Source organism: Cygnus olor, chromosome 1, assembly GCF_009769625.2.
Source record: "Cygnus olor isolate bCygOlo1 chromosome 1, bCygOlo1.pri.v2, whole genome shotgun sequence".
In the NCBI taxonomy this organism is placed as follows: Eukaryota; Metazoa; Chordata; class Aves; order Anseriformes; family Anatidae; genus Cygnus; species Cygnus olor.
Genome location: NC_049169.1, coordinates 198,763,212 through 198,787,674, shown reverse-complemented (window position 1 = coordinate 198,787,674; position 24,463 = coordinate 198,763,212). Strand labels below are relative to the sequence as shown.

The 24,463-nt window shown below is 38.7% G+C and overlaps 1 protein-coding gene across 12 annotated transcripts in view; it reads left to right on the top strand.

Moving 5' to 3' along the window:
- The window catches only part of FAT3 (FAT atypical cadherin 3), a 415,442-nt gene that overhangs the window by 289,040 nt on the left and 101,939 nt on the right, over positions 1 to 24,463 (top strand). For 9 of the 12 annotated variants that reach the window (XM_040544267.1, XM_040544265.1, XM_040544272.1 and 6 more), the window contains 3 exons: positions 17,891 to 18,205; positions 20,154 to 20,364; positions 20,788 to 20,856. In XM_040544267.1, coding sequence (XP_040400201.1) covers positions 17,891 to 18,205; positions 20,154 to 20,364; positions 20,788 to 20,856 — 595 coding nt within the window. The remainder of the gene's footprint in view (positions 1 to 17,890; positions 18,206 to 20,153; positions 20,365 to 20,787; positions 20,857 to 24,463) is intronic. The other 3 variants (XM_040544270.1, XM_040544273.1, XM_040544269.1) reach the window with 1 other exon arrangement.

Sequence of the window (24,463 nt, the reverse complement as noted above, 5' to 3'; positions counted from 1 at the left end):
CTTGCTGGAAAAATCACATTTCTGATTGCCTAGAGCTTTGCTTTAGTGAAGGAATGATTTGCATGTATCTGGAGCTGGCAGAGGGGAGAGAGCTTGTTTTACAGATTTCATGAATCACTGACCGGAGCTGTTGGGTCATGAAACGAAGAAATGAAAATCTGTAAAGTATAGAGCTGTCAACTTTTTCATGCTGGGCATCAAATGCCTCTTCTAGGATCTTCCTTGTGGACCCACAGCAATCCAGCAGCAGATCTTGGCTTTAAGCACCTCATCACATGCACGCGTGGAAGCAGATACTCAGTGTGTAGGCTTCATGTGCTGTTTTATCAGGTGTTTCCCACTTGTTCTATAAGCATAACAGAAAGGGTGGAATTGTGCCAGAACACAAATCCAGCCTGCAGGCTGCCACCCAGCAAGGTCTTGAGCATCTCCTGGGAGCAGAGAGGTGCATCAGCATTTTCTGAACTTGCTGGACCTAATTAAAATCTCACTAGACTTAGCATCATGCAGCTGTGAAGTCAAACAGTACAAGAAAGTGACCTTTTAGTTAACTAGTATTATCTTAAGTTATATATGTTGTCAGTGTAGAGAGGGAAAAGTCTTGAGTTCTCTTGCTTGCCCTGAGTGGTGCACCTAGTCTGGTTTTAGAGGCATTGATTTTCTTGACATTATCCATGGTAATACCCAGGATGAGGGAATTAAACACCAGCACCCATGGCTGCATTTTCCCAGATATGTCTGGAAATGGGTGAGTTAGCACATGAGAGAAAAGCAATTTAAAATATACCCAACACCTGTTTTTTTTCTGCTCTGTTTGCCAAACTATGTGATGGCAGAGCATTAGATCAATGTAAATGGGATGGAAAAGTATTATTAAAACACCAAACATTATTGTGTGGTTTGAAAATTAGGTCTGCAGCCATGTGTTAAATGCTGTTGAAACACAGGATGATATATTAATGGTTTTCCTTCTCGTATTATAAATCATTCCTCAGGCTAAGGTTATGTAGGCGAATTCTGTGGTTAATCTGTACTAAGTTCTTTTCTGTCAGGATTTAGGAGTTCATTCTAATGTTGCTTTCCCACTGATGGATTAGCTCAGAGATAAGCTCAGGATCTTTCTTCGTTGGATGTTTCTTAAGACCTGTAGCTCTCTTTTTTTGTGGGGTGGAGCCCACCTACCAGCCCCAAATCGGTCAGATGTGTGCTTTCAGGGTGTCTCTAGTGCCAGGCTCTGTGCTTTGTGAGACAAAGAGTCCTCGTGAAGGGCATGCTGCTTTGCTAAATTTCACATTTGTGTTATGAATGTACCAATATTTTAATCTTTTGCAGAAGCAGCAGGAAATCTTTCACATGATTTGAATCTATTTTAAATATACAGAGTCTTCGTGTTATCTGAAGCATGTCTGCCTTAGTGCTATATCATGTGTTCTGTAGCATTTGCAATACCCATCAGCTGCCAGACTGCTAATTTATGTCTGTAAGTGTGAGCACACACACATGCATTCACACACACATTTTGTGGAGGTCTCCATTTCATGCCTCTCTGGCTAAGCATTGCATTTAAAGCAGGGAAGCATCTTTTTCTCCATTAGCAATACGTTGCATCTGTGCTAAAGTCCTTTCTGAGCACAGAAAAACCTAGAATGCCTTTTAATTAATCCAGCATTTAGAAACGTGCCCTTACACAAGTTTTGCATCCTTTCGCCCTTTCTTCTGGGATGATCTGTATTCAGCTGTTCAGAATTCATGCCTGTTATCTCTAACAAAAGTTAAATCTGGGGTATTTTCACAACATCTTTACTACCTGTCCTGTGATTTCAGGGACACTTCAGTTGCCATTCATATGCACACAATCCAACCACCCTGTGATACATCCTGTTGGGATCCCAGCACCTCCAATTCCTTTGACATGCGTTGACTCCGGGGTGGTTTGGGATGTGCTCTTTCATCCCAAGCTGTTGCAATGTCCATGGAGTCTGACTGCAGATGGTTCCCAGGACACCCACAGCTTCCCCAGATCATCTTCACTTGTCTGCCCTTTGGTTTCCAGGAAGCCCCTTGCAAGGGAAAAACTAGAACAATTTTAGAACAATTTTTGCAAGTTCAGTTAGATTTAATTATCTTTTCTCTATCATTTCTCTGTCATGGTTAAGACCATCCTTACTCCTGAGGTCCACTCCCTTGAGTCATAGTATCTGTCAGTCTGCACTCACATCATCTACATTTTGTCTGCTTCTTCCTCAGACTTTTTTTTTTTTTTCTTTTTGTCTCCACATTGTTAATGCTCATATTGTCCAGGGTCTCATAATGTCCAGTATTGGTGATGCACTGGAAGGTCTTCATTGCCCAAAACTGCCCCACCAGGCTGTGCAGTTGGTAAGAACCAATTTTTAGTATACCTTGAGTACACTACATTTTCTTTGAGTCTTATCACATCTCTTACAGTCCCCTCACCGTATCCTGTAATGTATTTTGATATTATATACTTTTCTCTTTGTCTGCGCTTTTGTTTAACCAGATTGCCACCCTGTCTCCCTGCCACATAATCCTCCAACATGCAGTTTGAGCAAAAAGACACACAAAAAAGGGCAGGAAAATGTCATGCAAAAATGTGGTAGTCTGCAAAATTTGTTTACTGTAGTATTTCAGAATAATTTCTTGTGGCAAAAGTGCATCATTGTGTGATATGTGATGAAATATGATTGGAGTATTTAACATAATTTGTAACATGACACAAATTAAAGTATTTACTAGACGCCTAGAGATAAGAAAACATCTAATCAGGTTGAGAATCAGTTTAATAAGCATATTTGACACCTTCTTTCTCTCTAAATACATTATCATGGAACATAAGAATCCTAATACTTTTCTTATCTGACTTCAGCTTGATAATAAGAGACCAAACAATTCTTTTGCTTTTTATGAAGATATGATTTAAACAGAAAAGTACAAAGGCCCTGAAGCATCAAGTGCAATGAAATCTGCCCTCAAAAGCAGTAATTTTCTTTTCCCAGCCTAACGAATTTCAGTTGTCAGGAAACAGATTAATCTCCTCATTCTGAAATGTAATATTGCAGTTTGCTAGTCTCATGATACAGGGATGTTGAAAATGTTATCATAGCAGTTCTAGAGTACATTTTATGTTTTGGCAAAAAAATAATGCTTTCTTTGGCAAGGAATATTCTAAATATTCAAAAGCAAGGATTAGCATGAATAACTGAGAGCAAAAATGTCAGAATGAAAATAGTGAATTATTTTTTCTCACATTCCCTGGGAAAGTAAAAAATACAAATATTGCTAATGGTGGTCTGTCAATTTATGGCTTCAACATTTCTGAAGACCGGCATGTTATCTTTAATCAAGATACCAATAGAAAGCTTAATACTTTCTGTCATAGCCTCAGATATATTTGTTTTTCCCTGTGGATCTTGTTCCCTTCCACTACCATTCCAGATAACGTTTAAGGCATTGTATAAATAAAAATGTGTTCTTAACCTTCAAGGCCACAAAGGTATTTAAAAGACTTAATTGAAAAAAAACATGGAGATTTTAAACTTGTCACTTCCTATTGGCACCTATTTTTTCAAAAAAACATAACCATAGTTTAAAAAATACCCCCCAAGTTTCCAGAAAGCCGTAAGTTTTGGACTACCCATTTTATCTCAATAGAGACAATGTCTTGTTATGTGATATAGTGAAGTGTGCCATAGCGGTGTGGCCTTTTTTTTTTTTTTTTTTCCAATGGACCTGCACAAATTTGCTCTTTGTGCTGCAGTTTTGGACATATGTTTGTGGGATAAACTCAAATACTAAAGTCCAATCTTGTCCTTTTTGCATTGGTATTTACCACGTATATCTACAGCTAAGGATCTTTCAGTATTTTTGTTGCAAACCACTGCATGCAGCCTGACTGAAGTCTTAACTCAAGCATCTCCACCATGGAATGGCATTTTAAACAGTAAAATAGTATTTGCATTAAGCGTATTCTGTTCAGACATTTAATTCTAATATCCAACGCTCAGTATCAAAGTATTAATTCAAAGCTGTGGCTTTTTTTATAAAAAGGTATCTGATGCATAGAGAAGATTTTGTTTTTTCTACATCCCTCAGAGGCTGCCTGGTGATAGATGACACCAGTGATAGGACGCCCAACTTTCAGCAAGCTGCTGAGCTCCCGAAAAAAATCCTCACTGCTGCAACATGGTGCTCAGCATGGGACTGTCATTTATTCTGCTTCTTGACAGAGCAAATTATCCTACTTGGAGCTGCAGGCTGTGTTTTCAGTACCTCAGTTCTTGCAGGGCTGATTTGGTGTCCCTTCCCTCTCTTCCTCGCCATAGCATAGACTAAGAACCTCCAAGCTCTGAAACTTGAGAGCCCCCGCCTTCTCTAGGTGTGCAGCCATGTTCCACTGGCTCTTGGATGTCTAAACGGTAGCAGCTCAATCAATTACATATTCATGCTCTATTTTGTAAAGGTTCTTGAGCATATAGATTCACCAGACTCACAAAGCAAAGCAGGAATTGCATCTTAAACTTCTCGTGATTGACAAATTGCCTTTGCTTCACTGAGCCTGTAAATAAGATTTAGATATTTTGTCAGATCAGTAATCCATGGATTAGACCCTCTCTTAGTCCTCCACTTCTAAAACTCGATGCAGTTACAGAGAACAAGCATAATATCTGCATATTTTATGTGCAGTTTCCAAAAGGAAGCAGTGGTGGTATTATAGATGGTGTCATCATGAGCAAGCATCAGCACATCATGACCCCAGCATCTAACCATCGGGATTAGCACATGGGGCTGACATATCTGATCTCCCTGTGCCAAGGGATCACGCCTCCAGTACTGAGCCTGACAGGATGCGCTTGTGCTGTTCAAGCACTCCCATAAATCAGGAGCTTTCTCACGGCTATTTCCAGCAAAGTGCCCAGCCCATTTAACACCCCCTGAGACTTCCTCAAAAGCAAAGCAGCTCCTAAAACTTTTCTTTTTTCAATCTCTTCTGCTACAAACCAACAAAGCAACTCATTAGAGGGACTCCTTCTGCTTCCCTCCGTTCTCTCCCTTCACCTATTGAGGGCTAATTGGAGGCCCGTAAAATGAATCAAGGAAAATTCTTGTTTTTCTCCCATGTATCACTCTTGCACTAGCAAATTGGGCATATTGTCTCATGCCATGTTTTATTGTCCCCCAGATCACATTATCGGCAGGGCAATCTCACAAAGGTTAATAGCATTACTAGGTTGTCTCTCGGTCTGACATTCTTGCTCATCACTCTAAATCCAGTCATTTTACCAGTGGCCTTGGACATCTCTACTGAAGTTAATTGGATGCTGCTTACTGCTGCCTTCAGACCCACCTCTATAAATCGGAACTACTTGTAGCTTATTGTGCCTGCTCCTGACTTTAATTTCACAACTGGGAAAAGGATGTGTGGGTTGATATACCTGGCTTTTCAACCACACACTTTGACATTTGCAATCCAATTATCAGTCACCTTGGCCATTCATTCAGTCCAACTGTCTTCCCGCTGGCATGCCATGTGTCACCACCTACTCTATATACAGCCTTAATGGGAAAAAAAAAACAGTAAATTATGAGCCTATATAAATCCATTAAAGAGTTACTATGACTCCATAAACCTTGGAAGTGAAAGTGCTCTATGCAGTTGTTGGTACCGAAGTTGGAATTGCTGCTCTGTGGTTTTGGAAGGTCCCAAATTACTGAAGTCAGGCAAAAGAAGTATCTGTTAAGGACCTTGATATCCACACTCTCAGAACTTGAACCTTCAGGAATGTGCATGGTAAGATCTTGATACTACATACTCGAAGAAATGGTTGCCATCAGTAGAAAGTAGTGAATTTATATTAATCATTTTTGATGAAATATTTCCCTTTCCCGGATGGAAAGTACACTGCCTAGGGTCAAATGGCATTTCACTGCCCTTTTGCACAGCAGTTAATGCCATCCTGTGGCTGCAAAAATCAAATGCACATTAAAGACTAATACTGCAGAAGAATAGAAGTGCTAAGAATATTTTAAAAGTTGTGTTCTTTTAAAATTCCTCCTGCATTGCAGGAGTAGAATGTCATCTTTTTATTATTCAGGCACACAAAGATCCCTCTCCAGGACTCCAGGCAACTGTATAATTAATTAATTATAATAGTATTAATTGATTAATTAATATTAATAACCTGAACATTTTTAATGGGTTCTGAGTGTTACTCAGGGAAATCCAGTTTTCTGGCCAAGATTTTTTTTTAATTTGCAACACATTTGGAATGTTAAAACCGCGGGACTGAGTTTCATGTTGAGTTTCATAATCCCTAAGATGACCTTGTTCCTATACTCACACCTATTTATTTATGTTGTCAGTATGGTCTCAAGACATTTTGAAAATTATTCATATACATTGGTCTTTGCAGGATCACTAGCTATATGTGTAACAATTTTTCCAACAGGAAAAAGAACATTTTAAAGATGAGAATTATGTAAGATATCACTGTTTCTTAAAACAAAATCCGTTTGCCAGGGTGTAAAAGTATGACTCTTCCTGGTCAGTTATGATGCCTACTGTTGTGCTGCTAGAGTGGCGCACATCTTCTCTACCCTTTAGCTGAAGGTGTACAAGTTTGAGGTACTTCGCTTGTTATGTAGCTGGAGGTGAGGGCTGGGCAAAAGCTGAATGAGAAATAAAAACAAGTTCAACTGAGGTTGTTGAGCTCTAGTGAAACCCTATTGTCACCAAATCAAAATGGGAAAATTCCCACTGACTTCCAAGTCGGAGGATTCTACAGCTGGCAGGGTCCTTCTCCACCAGGCAGCTATCTGTAATTCTTTGGCTGCCCAGACAACACGAGCTTGGTTCAGCAGGGAAACACGTTTTTAGACTTTCCCTCTATCTCTAGCCATGCGGTATGTGCATACCCCACTGTCCCTGGTGTGGTTTCGGATCCCAAGACTAATCAGGTGCTTGTGGAGGTTTGTAGTAATTCAGCAGAGAGAAAGCTGAAAAGAGAACTGAACTGACAAAAAGAGAAAGTGTTACAGTGCACTGGTCCTTAAATCTATACTTTGCTGTGTCAGTATTGCCTACTGGAAAAAAAAAATAAAATAAAAAAATGGTTTTACTATTTCAGATGAAACTCGGAGACCTAATGCACCCATCAGGGAAGGGACTGATGGCTCTTGTCCTATATTGAATGAACAGTTAGCTGAATTTCAGTTTCAAATGTTTTGTCTTGGACATTGCTCCTGAGCCTGCTTTCCAGGCTGACTTTTCAAATTGGGAAACTGAGTTTGGGAGAAGTAAAAAGGTTGTCCATGAATATAAGTTTTGCTCCAAAATCAGCATCTGAATTTTTCCCAGCTCACAGTCCCATGCTGATTCTCAACCAGCTTGTAGAAGTGACCCCCATGTCAATGTAAACCGGATAGTAGATATTTATAGACACTTTGAATTGAAGACAAGTGGAGAGCGAGATAATCAGGCTTGTCTGTGTTGCCTATTAGATGAAACTGTGGTTAAATACGGCCCAATTAATGCTTATTATCTGTCTAAAATTAATTTGTCACAGAAAGTTGTGAAGTAGACATCAAGAAGTCAAGTAGAATTTTTATTACTAAAATCAAAGCAAATATTGATTTAGTTTACTTTAACGTGGTCTGACAAAAGCAGGATGAAATTGTCATTAAAAAAAATAAACTCTAGAAACAGCTCCAACAACAAACCTCCTTACTCGTGCTTATCTCCTTTATCTTATTATATTTATCTTGCAACCTGGTTTTCTGAGCATTTTTTAGTCCTTACCTAACTAAAAAAAATCACTTTATTCAAACATACATTTGAATTACATAGTAATTGTAATCATATTCTCATTTAAGTGGACTGAAATTTTACTTTGTACCTCATTGTTAATGAAAGAAACTTATATCAAATAACTTGAATATCACCAAAAGAACTCTTGATTTTTTTTTCCTTTTTGATCAATGAGTAAGGTCACAACAATCTTCCTGAGTGACAGTTCACTAAAACCAGTGAAATTTATGAGGTGTAAGAAATCCTTTTTGGCCTTTTACAAATTTAAAATATCTCCCTAGGATCAAAAATTGGAAATGAACTATACCCCTTAAGGGTCTGATTTTATATGTTTTCTACCTGAGTAAGAAATTCATTTTTTCTTAATCAGATTTTTAACTGATAAGCTTTATTTTGAACATAAAACTTTAGAAGCTTCATTTTTATATGGAAAAATAAAAATTGCATTTAAATGTCAGAGACTGCAAGTCAGGCTATCAGCTATAAAACTGTCTTTGAGACATTCTACATAGAATTTTCCCAGCATATGTGTGGATGCAGAGCATTCATTATTTCTTGTGTATTGCAGAAAAATAGTATAAGATGGAAATTGGCTGTTTATGGCAATTACTGATGGGACTCTATGGCTTTCACCCTGAGATGTCTGGTTCTGGTTTGGGCTACTTTGATATTGATCAAAGGCTTGTTGATAAGCGATGAATTCTGTGGTAGGGTTTTGGGAATAGGGAGATGACTAAGAGGTTATCTATAGAGAAATAGCAGAATTCCTCACCAAAACTGTGGTTAAACAATGCATTTTCCTTCAGTGGCTAAAACATTCTTAGAAATTTCTCCCTCCCCTGACTTAGGGACCTGCCATTCATTGCCTTGTTCTGCTTCCTCACTGCCACCCCAAGACTAGTTAACCATCTGCCTTTGGGGGGATTTTGTTTTCTTTCAGCGGTGCATTTTAAACCCTAATTATTTCAGTAATCCTGTTAGTAGCACAGATGCACAAACAGTTTATTGATGGGTGAAGGTGGCTGCAAACCGATGTCAGGGGAAGAACAAATGGCTGGAGGAGGAGCTGGAGATGGGGATGGATGTATCTTAATCTGCCTTTCTGCCAGAAACAAGGTGGTGTCATCCACTGTTAACACAACCAAGGGATGCTTGTTAGAGCAATTAAAAAGAAACAACAACAACAAAACACTGCTATCTTTCCTTTGAAAATACATGGTTCTGCTTCATAAAGTAGAATAGAATTTGGATGTGTTGTACCTATAAAGTAAATACCTTTATGAACTACAGCATGTATCTTTTAATTCAGTGGTAGCCAAATAAATGTATTACCTACTGAATAATAGAAATATTGTTTCAAGGCTGACCATCACAGAGCCTCACCAAGGCCGTTTCATCAACCTGCAGAAAGCACTGGCTGTTGGCATGCCTAAAATTGTTTAAAAAGTAAGTTTTAAGATTATAGTTCAGAATAGAAGACATTTCCTTGGAATACTGAAAGTTTTCTTTGAATTTATTACTCTGTTGTAACAGAAACTGCATGCCATATGATATCTCTAAAGACATGCAGAGCAAGCTCCTGCATTATGTCTTTTCTTTGAGTAAGTTCAGCAACATGTGCTGTGTTAGCATGAGGCAGTGCTACTGACTTACGGCGAAATATTTGGAGGGGTATTGCCACACAGAGTCAATCATCTGCACTGTATTTCAGAGTTTCTACTAAAAGAGTTGCTGTACCTTAATTTCCCATCAGTTTGAATATCTGGGGACCTACACTACAAAATGATGCAGCTGCACACCAGAGCAAGGATGTAAAGTATAATTTGTTCTGCTGCTTGATTAATTAACTCCACAATGACTATAGCTTGATTAAATTCTGGCAATATATTAGCATGTATTTTTGAGCATAGTCTTTCTGCTGATAGTTGAGACATAAAATAAATTATTAACATTAGCTGTAAGAAAAATTCTTGGAAGCATCAATAAAATCTTATATCTTTATTAAATCCAAAATAATTCTCTCACTAGTACATGATTAGACATATTGACTGGTCTAGCATGAAAAAGAGAAGACTGGGAATGTACAACAGTCTTCATAATTTTGAGTAAACTTTGAAGAAGGAGTTTGGTTCCTGCTTATAGCGAAGATTGTAATCAAGTGAGTTTTGTGGATGGAAAATGAAAGGTAGTTGAATATTTGAGAAAAGGTTAGTGCAGTGAGTTTAGAAGTTGATACATACCTCTTCTGAAGCACAGAGACTGAGAGCAGCTGTATTTCTTGAGTGCTGAGATAAGGTTTTTGGAGAAGGGCATTATCCGTAGAGGTAGATATAGTATAGATGAATGGTCTCACATATCAATATTTGATCACAAGTTTTTTTTATAATGAGAAAAGTAAAATCCACAAATGGCTGAAGTAGATATTCAGGTATGAATGGAATTACAATCAACATAGAAATTACTAACATTAAACTGCCTTAGGATCTTAATTTGCAAGCTTGACTTTATTTAAAGCTGCTTGAAGTGAAATATTCGCAGATTTGACTACTCATCATTTTCTGTTCACAAAACTCTTTGATTCTAATCTTTGCTATCAGCAGGAGCTAAACACCTTCTTCAAAGTTTGCTATGAAGATCAATACACATCTTTTATCTTCTTTCTTGCTTAGAGGCTGTTAGGGTAGTTATACTTCTGTTTAGTAATAGGTCATTCTAAAGAGGTTCTAAATCCCTATAAAAATTGTTTTTAAGCAATCACATATCGGTCTTTATCATGTTTGTAAGGTGTCAGTTTGAAGCTGGTTAAATATTAATGGGTCCAGATATCGTAAGAGGACTATTTGGAGTGTCTTCATCTTTCCAATTTTTCCTTCATCATATGTTGGGTTAGCAAGATTTATTATTGTAGCCTCTTCAACTAAAAAAGGAAGGTTTTAATGTATTCAAAATGCCTTTACAGTTGTTATTTGGAGACAAAGATGGATGTCCTACTATGATCATCTCAAAATTTCCATTCCTCTAGTTACAAACTCCGTGACATGGGATGTGATAACATCAAGATCAAGCATCACTTTAGTTGGTGGTGGTATAGCCTAAGAGGTCAGGAAAAGTCCTAGAGAAATACTTTCTCTTAACAGATGATTGTCAGCTGAATCATAACTGACTACATGCTTCTGTTGGGTAGTAGAGGTAAAGGTTATTTGTATTTAACACCACCTAGGGAAGTAGGAGGCACATTTGGACTTGGGGGGAGTGATCGGCGTAGAATCACTTCCAGGCAAAATTTTATCTACAGTTTGTCACAGACAAAATTAGATGAGCTTGTTACTCCTGAGGACTATAGTTTTCTTTTTACTTAGTGAAAAGAGGGGGAAGATGCTATTTTGAGATTACCTAAAGGAGTTACTTGTGAAATAGAACAGACTGTTCTGTCATCATGGGAATTTAATGGAGCAATACCTGGTTCTGCACTCATCATAGCACATACCCATTGAAGAATACTGTAAACACAGCCTAATGCAAAAGGTTGCCAGTGACTCCAAACTGTAACAGGTTTTAAAAGTAATGCCCATGGAAAATTATTTTTCTTTTATAGACTCAGTGTTGAAAGCTATGCAGATCCTTCCGTGTGTTGCTACTAAAACTAAAATACAAGTCCGAAGTTTCTTTTCAGAGTTTATGGCTTTTGTTTACTTTTTAATTTTTCAAAAAGCTTGTAGAATAAAGTAGGACACAAAATAAGGGACTTTTTGATTTTAATTAGGAGTATTTCTGGACCTTCAGGTCACCCATTCTGATCTTTCATACTGCCTGGTCATAGTTTTCCATTTGTTTACCATCTTCTGGTCTCAGTACTATGAGTGACAAAAGTTAAGATTTGAAGCCTGTAAGACTTTCTTCAGCACGTTCTTCTAATATTTAGGTTTGCAAATACTGCAGGGAGCATTTAACTCCAAATGAAAAAGCCTTCCTTCCTTCCTTCCTGTCTTTTGGCAATACACTGTTGAAATTACCTGATGTCATCGTTAATTCTCAAATGGCGTAACAGACCATTATGCATCGCTTTCTAGCTTGGTTGTGGCTGGAAGCCATTGACTTTTCTAATCAGCCACCTAGAGAGTTTGTGTCAGTAATAATCTGTATTTTAGAAGTACTCTAAATTATTTATTTCTCATAGTTGGCCAGAGTGAATGTATTAATCTTTTATGATTGAAAACAAGAGTCCCCCTTATTAACACGTTTAAAGGAAATCAGGAAAGATCATATTGATATGATTGACACTGTTTCCTACAAGAAGTGTTTAAGAAATTTGTCTTTTGGGACAGCACTAAATTCTGTTAGGGTAAGTGAAATAAACAGATGCCCACTTATTTTCCAAAGCTGCCAAATAAAGGCTTTAAAAAAATAATCTAGTTTGCTACAGCTAAACCAGTATTTGTGTTGGACAAATAAATAAATAAATAACATATGTAACATGGAGTTTTTCTATTCTATTTTGTATATCTTTGACCCTGGCTACCTTCACTTTGTACCAATAATCCAACATGTAGTTCAGTAGTATCATGTATTTCAGAAAAATATGTCCTTGTAAGAATTTAGCTGCAAACTTAAGTCTCTCTCTGAAGTAGGCATAGAGAGTAATTCAGTGTATTTGACTTGAAGGTTTCATTCAGCCTTCAATGAGCTCTCCTTTATCGTCTTTTATTTCTCTTACTTGGGCTGAATTCCAGACACTCTTACAATAGGTAATGCAGCTCGTTTGTGCATTGGCAGAAGAAACAAACCCATTAGTCACTAACAGCGGGGGTATGCCTCAGTTCTCAGACTCCCTTTGATCATTTTTCTGTCTCCAGTAACTCAACCAGATTCTCTTTTCTAAAGTTTTCTAAGCAAAATTAGCCTTGCTGCTGGGGGAAGGGAGAATTTTTTACCTGAAAGCCTCATTATGCACACTCCTCAGATGAAAGGCAGGCATCTCTGCTCAGTCTTTTTGCATTAAGCAGTATCACACGAAGGAAAATAAACAAGCAAATATGACATCTTCAGCATTTCGCAATGCTAATGACAGTAATGTGGCAGCCCCTCTTGACTTAAAAATTGGGTAGGCTGAGTATTTCCTCCTGCCAAGGAATGATATGGAAGAAGATTCTTGTTCTTCCCGAGGCTTGATAACTCATATTAAACACCTGCTGATTGTCTTGTTGTACTTGTTAAAGTAAGATCCCTGCTAGCTACTCTCTCCAGCTGAGCTAATAATTATCTTGGAAGTCATGAGCTTTTGTTAATGAGACTCTGTGTTGTACTTCTAAGTCAGGAAGGTGGTCCTCACAGTTGCATAGGTATTCTGAAAAAATTTGGAGGCTAATCCTTCTTCAGTTAAGTGTCACCCTCCAATTTCTAAGAAGGGTGACTGTCTCAAGATCAATGATTAATGTCACCAGCATTGAGGTCTGCTAGACCTACCCTGTGTTTTAACCAACACTTTGGCCGTAGAAATGTCTCCTCCATGCCTTCTCCATGGTCATAAAAATAGGAAGTTTTCATATCTAACATTCCAGATGTTGCATGTTAATAATGTTGACCTTGGTTTTCACTGTGAAGGTCCACCGCTACAGAAATGTCTTTGTAGTTGATCTGTAGGGTTCCAACATAAAAATGAATATGACAGAGTATCTCTCAGTCCTGGTTTCCTGTAAACTTATTTCAGGTAGTGTTAAAGTCTGCAGACCAAACACTGTGCAAAAGAGATGGAAATTGACTTACACAGATTTTCAAAGTTCTGTTGTTATACTGAATTTACTGTATTCTGCAGAAGGAGATAGTCTTTCTGTGTTTTTCTCAAAAAAAAAAAAAAAAAGTCTAATATAAGTAGAAGAAATTTCAGGAGGTTATGTCCTGGTTCTGACAGCTGAAGGAACATTATTGTATCAAAGAGATTTCCAGGTGACCAAAACAGGTGTGCGTGCTGGCTGACGTGGTTCAGTAAAATTATAAACATTAAAGCCAACAGGTTAATTCAGATACCTGAAAAACTGTTCATTTTATGAAGAAAATTACAGAGGAACTGTCTAGGTTGTGGGAAAACAGCAGTGATGCTTAAGAATTTACCATGAAAGTGGTATATAAAGTTCATATTCTTGCTTTCTGATGCCATCAGACCCCATAAAACACATTGTCATCTTCCTTTTAAGGTATTTCTGCCTTGGTGAATGGATCATCCCTTTGTATGGTGGGTCAGGGAGTTAAACCTCAGCTGCTTCCATGGTTGTATCCCAGCTCTGGGAGGTGGTGTGGCCTCCGTTTAGTCTGTGTTGACACAGCTTTAGCAGCAACATGTAACCAGAAAGGCAGAGGGGATAGCAGCTGGCCGACCCCATCTCATGCTGTACCTGGGCAAGAACCAGCGTGTCTGCACCCATTGGTGTCCGGATACCAGAGTCAGCATGTCTGGAGAAGGTGTTCAGCATTTAGGAAAGCACAAGCCAACCAAGCAGCAATTCCTCTTCTCCTCTGGGAAGGCTTTGATGCTGAACTAGCCATTTCCCTACCTTGATTTCTCAGAGATTCACCTGTTCTGGGGTTTTTGATGCCGTATCTTCACAAGTGTATGTCAAGAGTGTCGTCTCTGTCATTGATGTATATCACCTTTTTTTTTCTTCTCTGTTTTCTTCCCACCGTGCCATCTGCAGGCTTCTAAATGAAAGGACCTTGCCGGTCCTGAATGACAGCTTCTCTCCTGGCAAGCCGATGCCTTGCACATCTGCCTTTCCCATCTCCAAAGATACCAGCTGCGAATTAGCTTCTGTGTCCTACAAATGTCCCAACCTCCCTTCCCTCCCTGGTTACTTTTCCCTGCAATTTCCAGCTGTTTGAGGATTTTGCTGAGAACTGTGGTTCTGTTTGAATTGAAATTGCATTGGTTAGAGGGGCCCCTAAATGCTGGTGTGATGCAGTGTCCTGACGGGCAGCTGCTCCAGCCTCCCCAGTTCCTTATGGTTTGTTTTGACACTGTGCTGGGTTGTCTGGGAAAAAAATAATAATAATGTTATTTTGTTTTAAAGTGGTGGTGATTTTTTTTGTTTTGTTTTTGTTTTTGTTTCTCTTATTATTTTATTTTTTGTAGGGCCAGAGGAAATTTCTGCAGCTCTATACCCTGTTCATAGCTGGAATATAAAAAGCCTGGTCTGGGGTTAGGCTGATAGTGTAGAAAAGAGGGTCATATTCACATAATAATCACATAATCACATCTCTGGTGTGGGGGTGGCTTAGTTAATTAATTTACACACCTGCAATGAGAGGGCTTTAACTCACACTTCAGCTTCCCATGTCTGGCACTCGGAGCTTCTCGAGCAGAGCTGGAACCTGTTTTGAAAAGTTTTGAGTGTCACCCAGAAAAAAAGGTTTAGCTATTATGTCTTCCTCTCTGGGGATGTAAAATTTTAGACAGAGCTGAACTGACTAACTCCAGAACTTCTCTGTTAATTTCTGTTAATTGCTTGACATTTTGTGTTTTAGCCATTTCTATTTTCAATTAGCTGTCAGCAAATATTTTCAGTGCAACTTTTCTGTTGCAGAAGGGATTTCCCATGTGTCTTGGCTTACAAAAACAAACAAATGCCTGTACCTATTTGGTGCCATACCATTTTAGTCATGATTTCAGCAGTAACCTAACAAACTGTGAGACTGTGTGCTGGTAAGACATGAGGATGGCTTAGCTTCTCAAGCAGCATCTTGACTTAAGCAGGTTTTTCATCACAGTTGCTTGGCTGCTTGTATCACTGGTTTTCAGAGATTTTATTATTACTACTATTTGTAAACTTTTTCTCCACCCTGCTTTTTTTTTTTTTTCATTTTTCTTTTTAGGTCATTGTTTTTAAAGCTTGAGGAAAATATTTTTGTTTTTTTCTTAAACTTTCACTCATGTTCTGTTCAGAAAACCAGTTTCCTGAGTCTTAATTGTATTTTCTATGCATTAAAAGCATTAGCCCCACCAAAAATACATATTTTTTTGTATTCTTGTTCAACATTTAAATAAGTGTGTCTCCTTTTGTTTCTGTGTACTACAGCCTTCCTGTACTGCCCAGTATCATTGATTACTTTGTCTGTAGAGTCAGCAGAAATCCCGAAAGAGGGTTTTCTTTGTTAACCTGTGTTTTTTCTGAGGGCTCAGCCAATTCTGCCAAAGCAGAACAAAAATAGAGGGGATCAGCCTTAAAAGTGGGTCAAAAGTTATTCATTGCTCAAAGCCTGTAATAGGAAGGGGGAATATTGGCAGAATTGGCTTTTTGCTTGCTGAAAAAATTCTGAAGTTGTCCCGGAGCATTAAAGCAGAATGGCTGAGCTCCCCGGTGGCATTGCTTTCTCTGGGTGGAAAGGCAGATCCGCAGCCACGTGTGCTGCCTTTTGGTGGGATAAACGCCATTTTGGAAAGTGTGTCGAGTGGGATCTGGATGGTTGAGTGCAGCAGCCACGAGCTATGGGTGCTCTCCCCACAAGCCACCAGCACCCACTGCCCCCTTGCTGACAGGTGGCATATTGGTGGCAGGCGTGTTGAGGACAATCCCGACTGGATCTCAGCTCCCGATCATGAGTTGGCCATCCCAGCAGGTGCTAATTGCCAACCCTGGTGGCAGTCTTAGGAGAGAGAGGCCGTTATAAGTCTCTGGGGGAACAGGCTGTGCTCTCCAAATAAGTTTCAGGCTGATTTGGGGGAGTTTATGTTGCCACTGTATATTGCCACACCATTTATTTATCTGTAAATAAGGGATTTAAGTCCTTAAGGCTTTAATCGCTTCTAATGTATCAGTTTTTGAAAGTATAGTTAAAAACAGGAAATGGAAACAGTGTTTTGCTTTTCTCTTTGAAAATGTTATTTTTCTGCTGATCTCAGTACTAAATCAAGGTTACTGTAAGTTTAGATACCTTGTTGCAAGGCGAGAACAACAGCATGGGACAGGATTCCTAGAAAATGTTTGCTTTGCCTCAGGATTGGACATCAGGAGTATATTATTGTAAGGGAGCACAGAAACATTTAAGGTGAAATAAAGCACCGAGTAGTTAACCAGCAAAGCAATCAATGTGCAAGGACAGGCCAGACAACTGCACGAAATGTCTTGGCTTGCTATCACAAAAAATTGCTACTGTGGGATTTCCCATGTTAGCATACGTAGCTGAAAGTGAAATCTGAACTTCTTACATGCAAACAGAAAAAACGTTCTATTTTGTTTCTTTATCTTTAGGAAATGCAATCAAAAATTTTAGGGAGAAGTTTGAAACATATTGATTGCATTTTAAATGCATATTATTGAACCTCTTGAGTGTTTGTTGAACTTGGATCATCTCTTTTTCACAGTGTTTCAGACTGTAAAGTATTAGTAATTCTGTTTAAGTTGCAGCTAAATTACTAACTAACTTTTGTCTCAAAGATTTTTTTAAGTATATGTGCCAGCATAGTGTGCAGCAGACTTTTTTTTACTACATGCCTTTCTGTGCTTCTTACAGTCATCTAAAGTAGTTTTGGAATTAATGAGCTGTCAAATCCCAGGTAATGAATGAAAAGAACCGACAGAAAATCCTGTCATTGTTTAAGAAATTCCAAATAATTAATGGGAAAAAATGACAGAGATTCTTTTAAGATATAGAAGAAATTCTTCATTGTGTGACTGAAGAAATTTTAAAATATGTTTGGAAAAAAGTAGATATACTGCTTATGGCTTAATTCCAGTTCACTCTTCTTCTGAGATAAAGTCTTGCCAAGTTTGAGATAAAAGGATTTGCTGTTTTGAGGAATGGGTTCCTCCTCCACAGCTTACCTGTTATAGATTCATCTCAAAAGGAAAAATTTTCCTGATTCCTTTATTCGCCATTCTGGGCGTATTACAGATACGCAGTCAGCATGCTTGTAGTGAGGATATCTTGGGTAGAAGTACTTATCACACAGAAGACCTTGTAAACTACAGGTTAGGTCTAGGGAAGGAGGGGCGTTCCCTCATGTTTCACGATGCCCATTTATAAAGTTCTGCTTTACCCATTCAGAATAATACCTGTGCTGCTGTTGTTTTTCAGGTAACTGTCTCGGATGGGGGCACATCTCCCAAGCAGTCCTCAGTTTGGGTGGTGGTCCAGGTTCTGGATGAGAATGATAACAAACCACAGTTTCCGGAGAAAGTCTATCAGATCAAATTGCCAGAGAGGGATCGTAAGAAAAGAGGGGAGCCAATCTACAGAGCTTTTGCTTTCGACAAAGATGAAGGCCCTAATGCAGAAATCTCATACAGCATTGTGGATGGAAATGAGGATGGGAAATTTTTTATTGATCCCAAAACAGGGATGGTTTCTTCTAGAAAGCAGTTCACAGCAGGGAGTTATGACATATTAACAGTAAGTACTCTTCCGTCAATATATAAACCCATGATGTGACTTTTTTTAAAAAGAACAGACTGTTGTATAAAGAGTGATACATGACTGTGTTAAATCTGTGACCTATATATAAAGTCATAGATTAGGTCTGAATGTATTAAAAAATCTGATGTACACATATAGCTACAAACAAGCAATTGAGTTTGAGAGTGTTCATGCTGTTACATATACTGAATTATTCTGACTGCTCAGAATTAGCTTGCAGATTGTTGACGTAAGTCATTCCCTTAAATGCACAAAACTGAAGACCGTGGGCTTGTCTGCTTACAAAATTATGTCATGTTGAACTGGGCTACAAATGGATATACAACTTCTGTGTGGACATAACTGCTTGCCCTCATGCAAAGGTCCTTACAATGTCCAAATCTGGAAGCTTCAGGGAAGGGAAGTACTGTATACTGTATGTAATAGTACCTTTCTTGGTGCATTAAAGGATTTAAGTGTGGCAGCAATTTCAGTTAAAAGTAATCTCTGTCAAAATTATTCTGCCAAAACTCAAACTATGTAAACATGGCCAAAGACAGAAAGGAGACAAGATGGTGTTGTTGGTATGAAGAAAGACAGAGCTTGCATGTGTAATCTTCATCTACAGCAACAAGCTACAGTTGTATTGGAGGAGTTCACCAAAAATGTACAAAATAATAGACAGAAAATTGTCAGAGGTCCACAGTGAGGCCCGTAGTAAAGGAAGCAATGTCATTTACATTCTATTTTACATTTATAATAAGTCTCTGTTGAGATACTTTCATAGGGTTGAAAATTGTGACAAGAAAACAAAAGCATAAATACCAAAATATTGAGCGATACCCAGTAATCAGAGGCCAGCACCCTTTGAGTGAATGCTTTTCACTGTGCAGAGGTGGGGGGCACGTCTGGGATCTGCCCCCTTTTGTAATGTAGCAGCTGAAGGTCTTCTACTCAGCTTCTTTCCCCTAAGGGCCTGCCAGCCTGAGCCGAGCAGGGTGATGAGCGCTAGCACCAAACCCACTTAACACATTTCCAGAGAAAGAAATAGGGTATGGTATTTCAGGAAAATATTTCCTATTTTAACAGGCATAGTAACAGCATTTTTGTACGCCAGTAGTCCTATATAGCCAGAAGCATTTACTTATGTTTTAAAAGAAAAATCCCTCGTGCTCCCAGGGCATTGATGTTATTCAATGAAGCACCCATTTTGTAACCTACATTCTCCCGTGTCTTATCTCTAGTGTTTGTCACTGGTCATCTTGTCTTTTCTGTCCTAAAACCATAAAGCATGGCAGGCAAATATCGAGTCTATCCATCACTCTAGTATATATTATAAAATAAAGAATTAGAACCAAACTGGGCAGCACTAATGAACACTACTGAGAAACGAAAACAAGGAAAATAGATGTGGCAAAATTTTAAGTTATATTTGTTTTGGAAAATGGGGGAAATGATCTGAAACATAGTTAACTCAATTATAAATACTAATGAAAGTAATATAAGGAATACCAATCTTATCTGTAATACAGATGACGAAAGCAATCAAACATGGTCTGGGTGAGCATGTGTTCTTAAGTGCATGGCTTAAAACACAGGGACTTCCACCTTTGCTGCAAGAGGGAACTGCTTCGAAGATGTCATCGGAGAGGGAAGTTGGCTCTGGAGACAGAGATCTATGTATGGAGCACATCTCCAGGAGGCCTTACATCAGCAGTTCTAAGTCAAAATATTTCAGTTTTAAATCAGTCTTTTCAAAGAAGAGTTAAACTGTAATGGAAAAAATGAGTAACAGTGAAGTGCTTAAATCCCTCTTTTTTTCCTGGGATTTTACATAAAGATTAAAAGTCCGTTTTCCAAAAAGGTGTCTTCTTGTGATAGAATTAGGTCTGAACTGCCAAGCTGGGATGCTCAGTCTGGGTCCTGTTTTCTTTACACCCACCAGATAAAGGCAGTGGACAATGGCCGGCCCCAAAAATCTTCAACTGCACGCCTCCACATCGAGTGGATAAAAAAACCTGCGCCCTCGCCAGTGCCGCTCACTTTTGATGAACCCTTTTACAACTTCACCGTCATGGAAAGTGATAAAGTGACGGAAATCGTTGGGGTGGTCTCCGTGCAGCCATCTAACATCCCTCTCTGGTTTGATATTGTCGGTAAGTTGGGAGCCAGTGGCAATGGGAAGAAGCTTCAGAAGCAAAGTGTATGACTATGTGGTTTTGAGAGCAAGACAACTAACCGTGAACTGTCTCCCCAAAATTAAAACCACTTTTGTAATGCTGAAATGGAAATGCTATTTATATATAGCAATAACAATAATAATAATATTCCTGCTTTTGTTATGACTCCTTAGCTAAGCTGAAAAAAGCGCTGTATGGCTGAATTGTTTTTTTTCATAGTATGTTATTTACTGCAATCTTAATGTTGTCTGTCATTTAAATTCTATTGTCATACTTTGCTAATCTCATTTCTAAATGTATTTATGGTACTTAGACTTGCTGTCCCTCATTTCTCTCTTTCTTCACCTTTTTTTCTGCATTCTGTTCTTTTTTTTCTGCTTCCGACTGCCCTGCTTCAAGGTGGCAAGCATGCTCGAGAGATGTTCTATATTCTACAGACAGCTTGTGGGCAGAACTGTTCAACAGAAGGTACCCTTAGTGCAAACACATTTGCTAAAATACAACTATCCAGGCTGCCTTTTATTTTTGCAAGTTCTTTGAGACAATTTATATTACATCTTTCGTAAGTGCCTGTGACAGGATGCAATGCGACACATGGATGTGCTGCGTTTCTTTCTATGACAGCTTTTACCGTATTTGTGTCCAATTATTATCATTTTATTCACGGATTTTCCACAGTTTATCACAAATAATTAATTCAAACTTTTCACAGTCCAGTGCCATCCGTTTAACTGTGAAACAGAATGGGATGCATCAACATATGGGTTACAAATGGAGCCACCAAAAGTTTGTCTTGAATGCAAGCTGAAAAAGAGAAATGTGTTTTGATGTGAGATTTCAACCACAAAATTGCCTCACATAAAATTGCTTACAAAAATAGGGAGGGAGAAGTATACTTAGCAAAGCAGAGGAAAAGCCATAGAAGTATTAAAATCCCAGGGAAATGCGGTTAAGGATGTAGTTGCCAGAAAGACAGGGAATAGAAGGTCTCACTTGGTTGCAGTGGAGAAACAGGAATCCATGTTTCTAAGCATTGTTTCCTTGCTTCTACTGCTAATTCAGTTATGTCATTTAAAATAAAAGATTTCCAAATCGAGACTTCCTCCAGCAGCACAATGACCCTTGCAAAGTTACAGTGGTATTTAATATTTGCAGATACTTGTAGGTAATGTTTGTGTATCCTGGGATGTCAAACACTGTCTGCACAAAGTGGTGTTATTTAAATGAAGGGTTATAAAGCAAATACTATATGAAAGATTAGAGAAACAAAGGCCTTTGCCACAGACTTAGTGGAAAGGGTGCATCAGCAGTCTTTATTTGCAGGGATTGAGCCCGGCTTCCATTTCAGCATAGCTATTTGTGGATGGGTTTAGCCAACAGGAAGGGCGAGGACCACAAGAGAAAGGGTCTGTCAGAGTCATTTTCATCCACCTTTTATTGCCAATTTGTGCAGATGAAAGGCAGAAGCAGCTGCATTTCCTCTTTGAATTTGTAGCAAGGTTTCTGGTGCCAACAGCATTAAAATTAAACCCAAAGCTATTATCATGTTCCGGGGTTCCTGCTAGCCTCTGGGGAAGGACAGCATATGTTTCCTACTGTTTCCCTCCCATTCCCTTGGCTGTTTCAGTATGCTGCAAGCAATTTATTAGCTAATGTTTACATTCCCTTTTTCTTCCTCACTGACCCTAACTTTCGTCCCAGGAGAAATCCATCTTTATTGATATTATTGACACTTTTTTCCCATTTGAACCTTTTGCTGGACTCCTCTGCCCTTCACAGCCTTTTGGTCTTTTCCTTGGTGAATTCACCAACTCATTAAAATGCTGCCTGTGTTAAGCACTGAGAGAAGCCCCCGTTCTTCAGCTGCTTTCTTTTACATTGTTAGACTCATTTGCAATCTAGCAACACTTTATAATAATATTTCACGTTTGCCTCACAAACAGAGGTGATGGGAAGAACATAATGAAATTTAAGTGTTTAATTTGTCACTTAATGTGACCTTTATGGCTAAAATACTTCAAATGGATTAGATTTTGGCTATTCAAACAATGCTAATGGTTTCCTTATAGGCTATAGCTCCTGATGCTGCACGATGTACAGGGTCACGGAGACAGAGCTCCCCTAGACTTAATGAGAAATCGATGACCCTGACCACCCAGTTCAGTACTGTTGCCACATGAATGTTGTCATTAAATATTACTACTGTTATTAACAACAGCGCTAGCAACAGCCTCCATTTCTGCAATACGAATAGCCAGCAATCCCAGGCATGCAGAAGACTTTGTTGTTCAGATGCTCTGCATACAGGCTGCAAAGACAAAGTCCACCCTGAGAGGGTTATAGATAGTGTTTCATGTTTAGATTGTCTTTGCTGCCTTTAGTCAGTGTCAGTATCAAGAACACTTATTCTTCTTGTTCTGCAATATCATCCTGTATAAAAAAAAAAAAAAAAAAAAAAAAAAAAAGACATATCAATACTTTCCTTTTGGAGGAACACTGGGAATTCTTCACTGAGAGGGTGGTGAGGCCCTGGCACAGGCTGTCCAGAGAAGCTGTGGATGCCCCATCCCTGGAGGTGTTCAAGGCCAGGCTGGATGAGGCTTTGGGCAACCTGGTGTGGTGGGAGGTGTCCCTGCCCATGGCAGGGGGCTGGAACTGCATGGGCTTTAAGGTCCCTTCCAGCCCAAACCGTTCTGTGATGCTATGATTCTAACAGTGGTGTCTAGGGCTGAAAAGCCTGGTGAAAGACATAGGTTATTAGTAGAAGTTAGTTCTAGGAAATGGAAAGCTGTACAGGACTGCTGATGCAAGAGAGAGTTTCTATGCTGTTGTAAAACCTAGACCTGATCCTACTCCGTCTGGTATTTTGTGATTTTGGACCTCTGTGCACAGTTCACAGTAATGTCAACAAAAGCCCTGAAGGCTTATGTAGAGGCATGGTTTAATACAGAGTTTGCAGCTTGACCTTTATGTTTATGACCTTTTCAAACTAAATGGGCATTGGAATTCCAGAGGACCTCTTTTTTAATGCATAACGTGCACTTTCCCCAAGCTAAAGAAGGGGGGAAGGGTGGCTGAAGATTAGGCTTTCTAGGATGCTGTTTGCCTAACTTCAGCATCTAATTTGCACCTACATTGTATGCATCTTAAATAACTGCTTATTCTTCAGCTAATCACCTCTAAGATAGGGAATGGTGCCTTGCAGACAGGGAGACTAGAGACAAACAGGACTGGTTGGTTATTTTGTTGTTTAATTGGGAATGGTTGCGATGTCACTACAGTTTTCTGTTTTCAGAATGCATTCAATGCCATTCTCAGTTCATGCAGATCACACAATGCAAAAGACATGAATGCAGGTTGTTTCAGTTATGTTAAATTTATTCAGTCATTTCAAAAAAAAAAAATATCTAATTTTAAAAGAAGTTCCAAGATAAATCATGACATCTTTATTTCTCCCAGGTAAATTGAGCCCTCTGTCTCTTTCTTCCTTTGTTAGTGGTGGAAATGGCGTGATGGTTACTTTGACCACTGGAGCTAAGCTGCATGGTGCTAGTTTTTGCTTAAGTAGCATGTTGCACAACATCTCTCTGATTCTCCAAGTAGGCCTCGCTCTATCTTTCCCAGCCCATGCCTTAATAAAACAGCCAAATTTTTAAAGTACATCTGGACTTTTTTATCAAGGGTGCTTAAATGGCAATAATTTTAAGATCTATTAATTTTAATTAATAGTCCATATAATTCACAGTTCTGCAAATTTTCATTAACATCAAAAACATGTACCTCCCTAGCCTCCTTTCAATTATATTCTGTGAGAACTAGCTAATATACCTTCTGATTTATTTTCTGCTTTTTTGCCCTTACCTTCGGCTTCTTAGCAGCAAACCCAGAGCTTTGACTCTCCTTGCAATAGTTTTATCTTTCTGAAAACTTAAACTCTGCAGTATTTTCTTCTTCTTAGTGTGATATAGTATGTAAGACAATAAATCTTTGCATGTTATGTTACTAATATGTATTATGTTATGATTAACAAAAGTCTGTAGTCAAATGAGTATTTCTTAAGGCAATCATTAAGTTT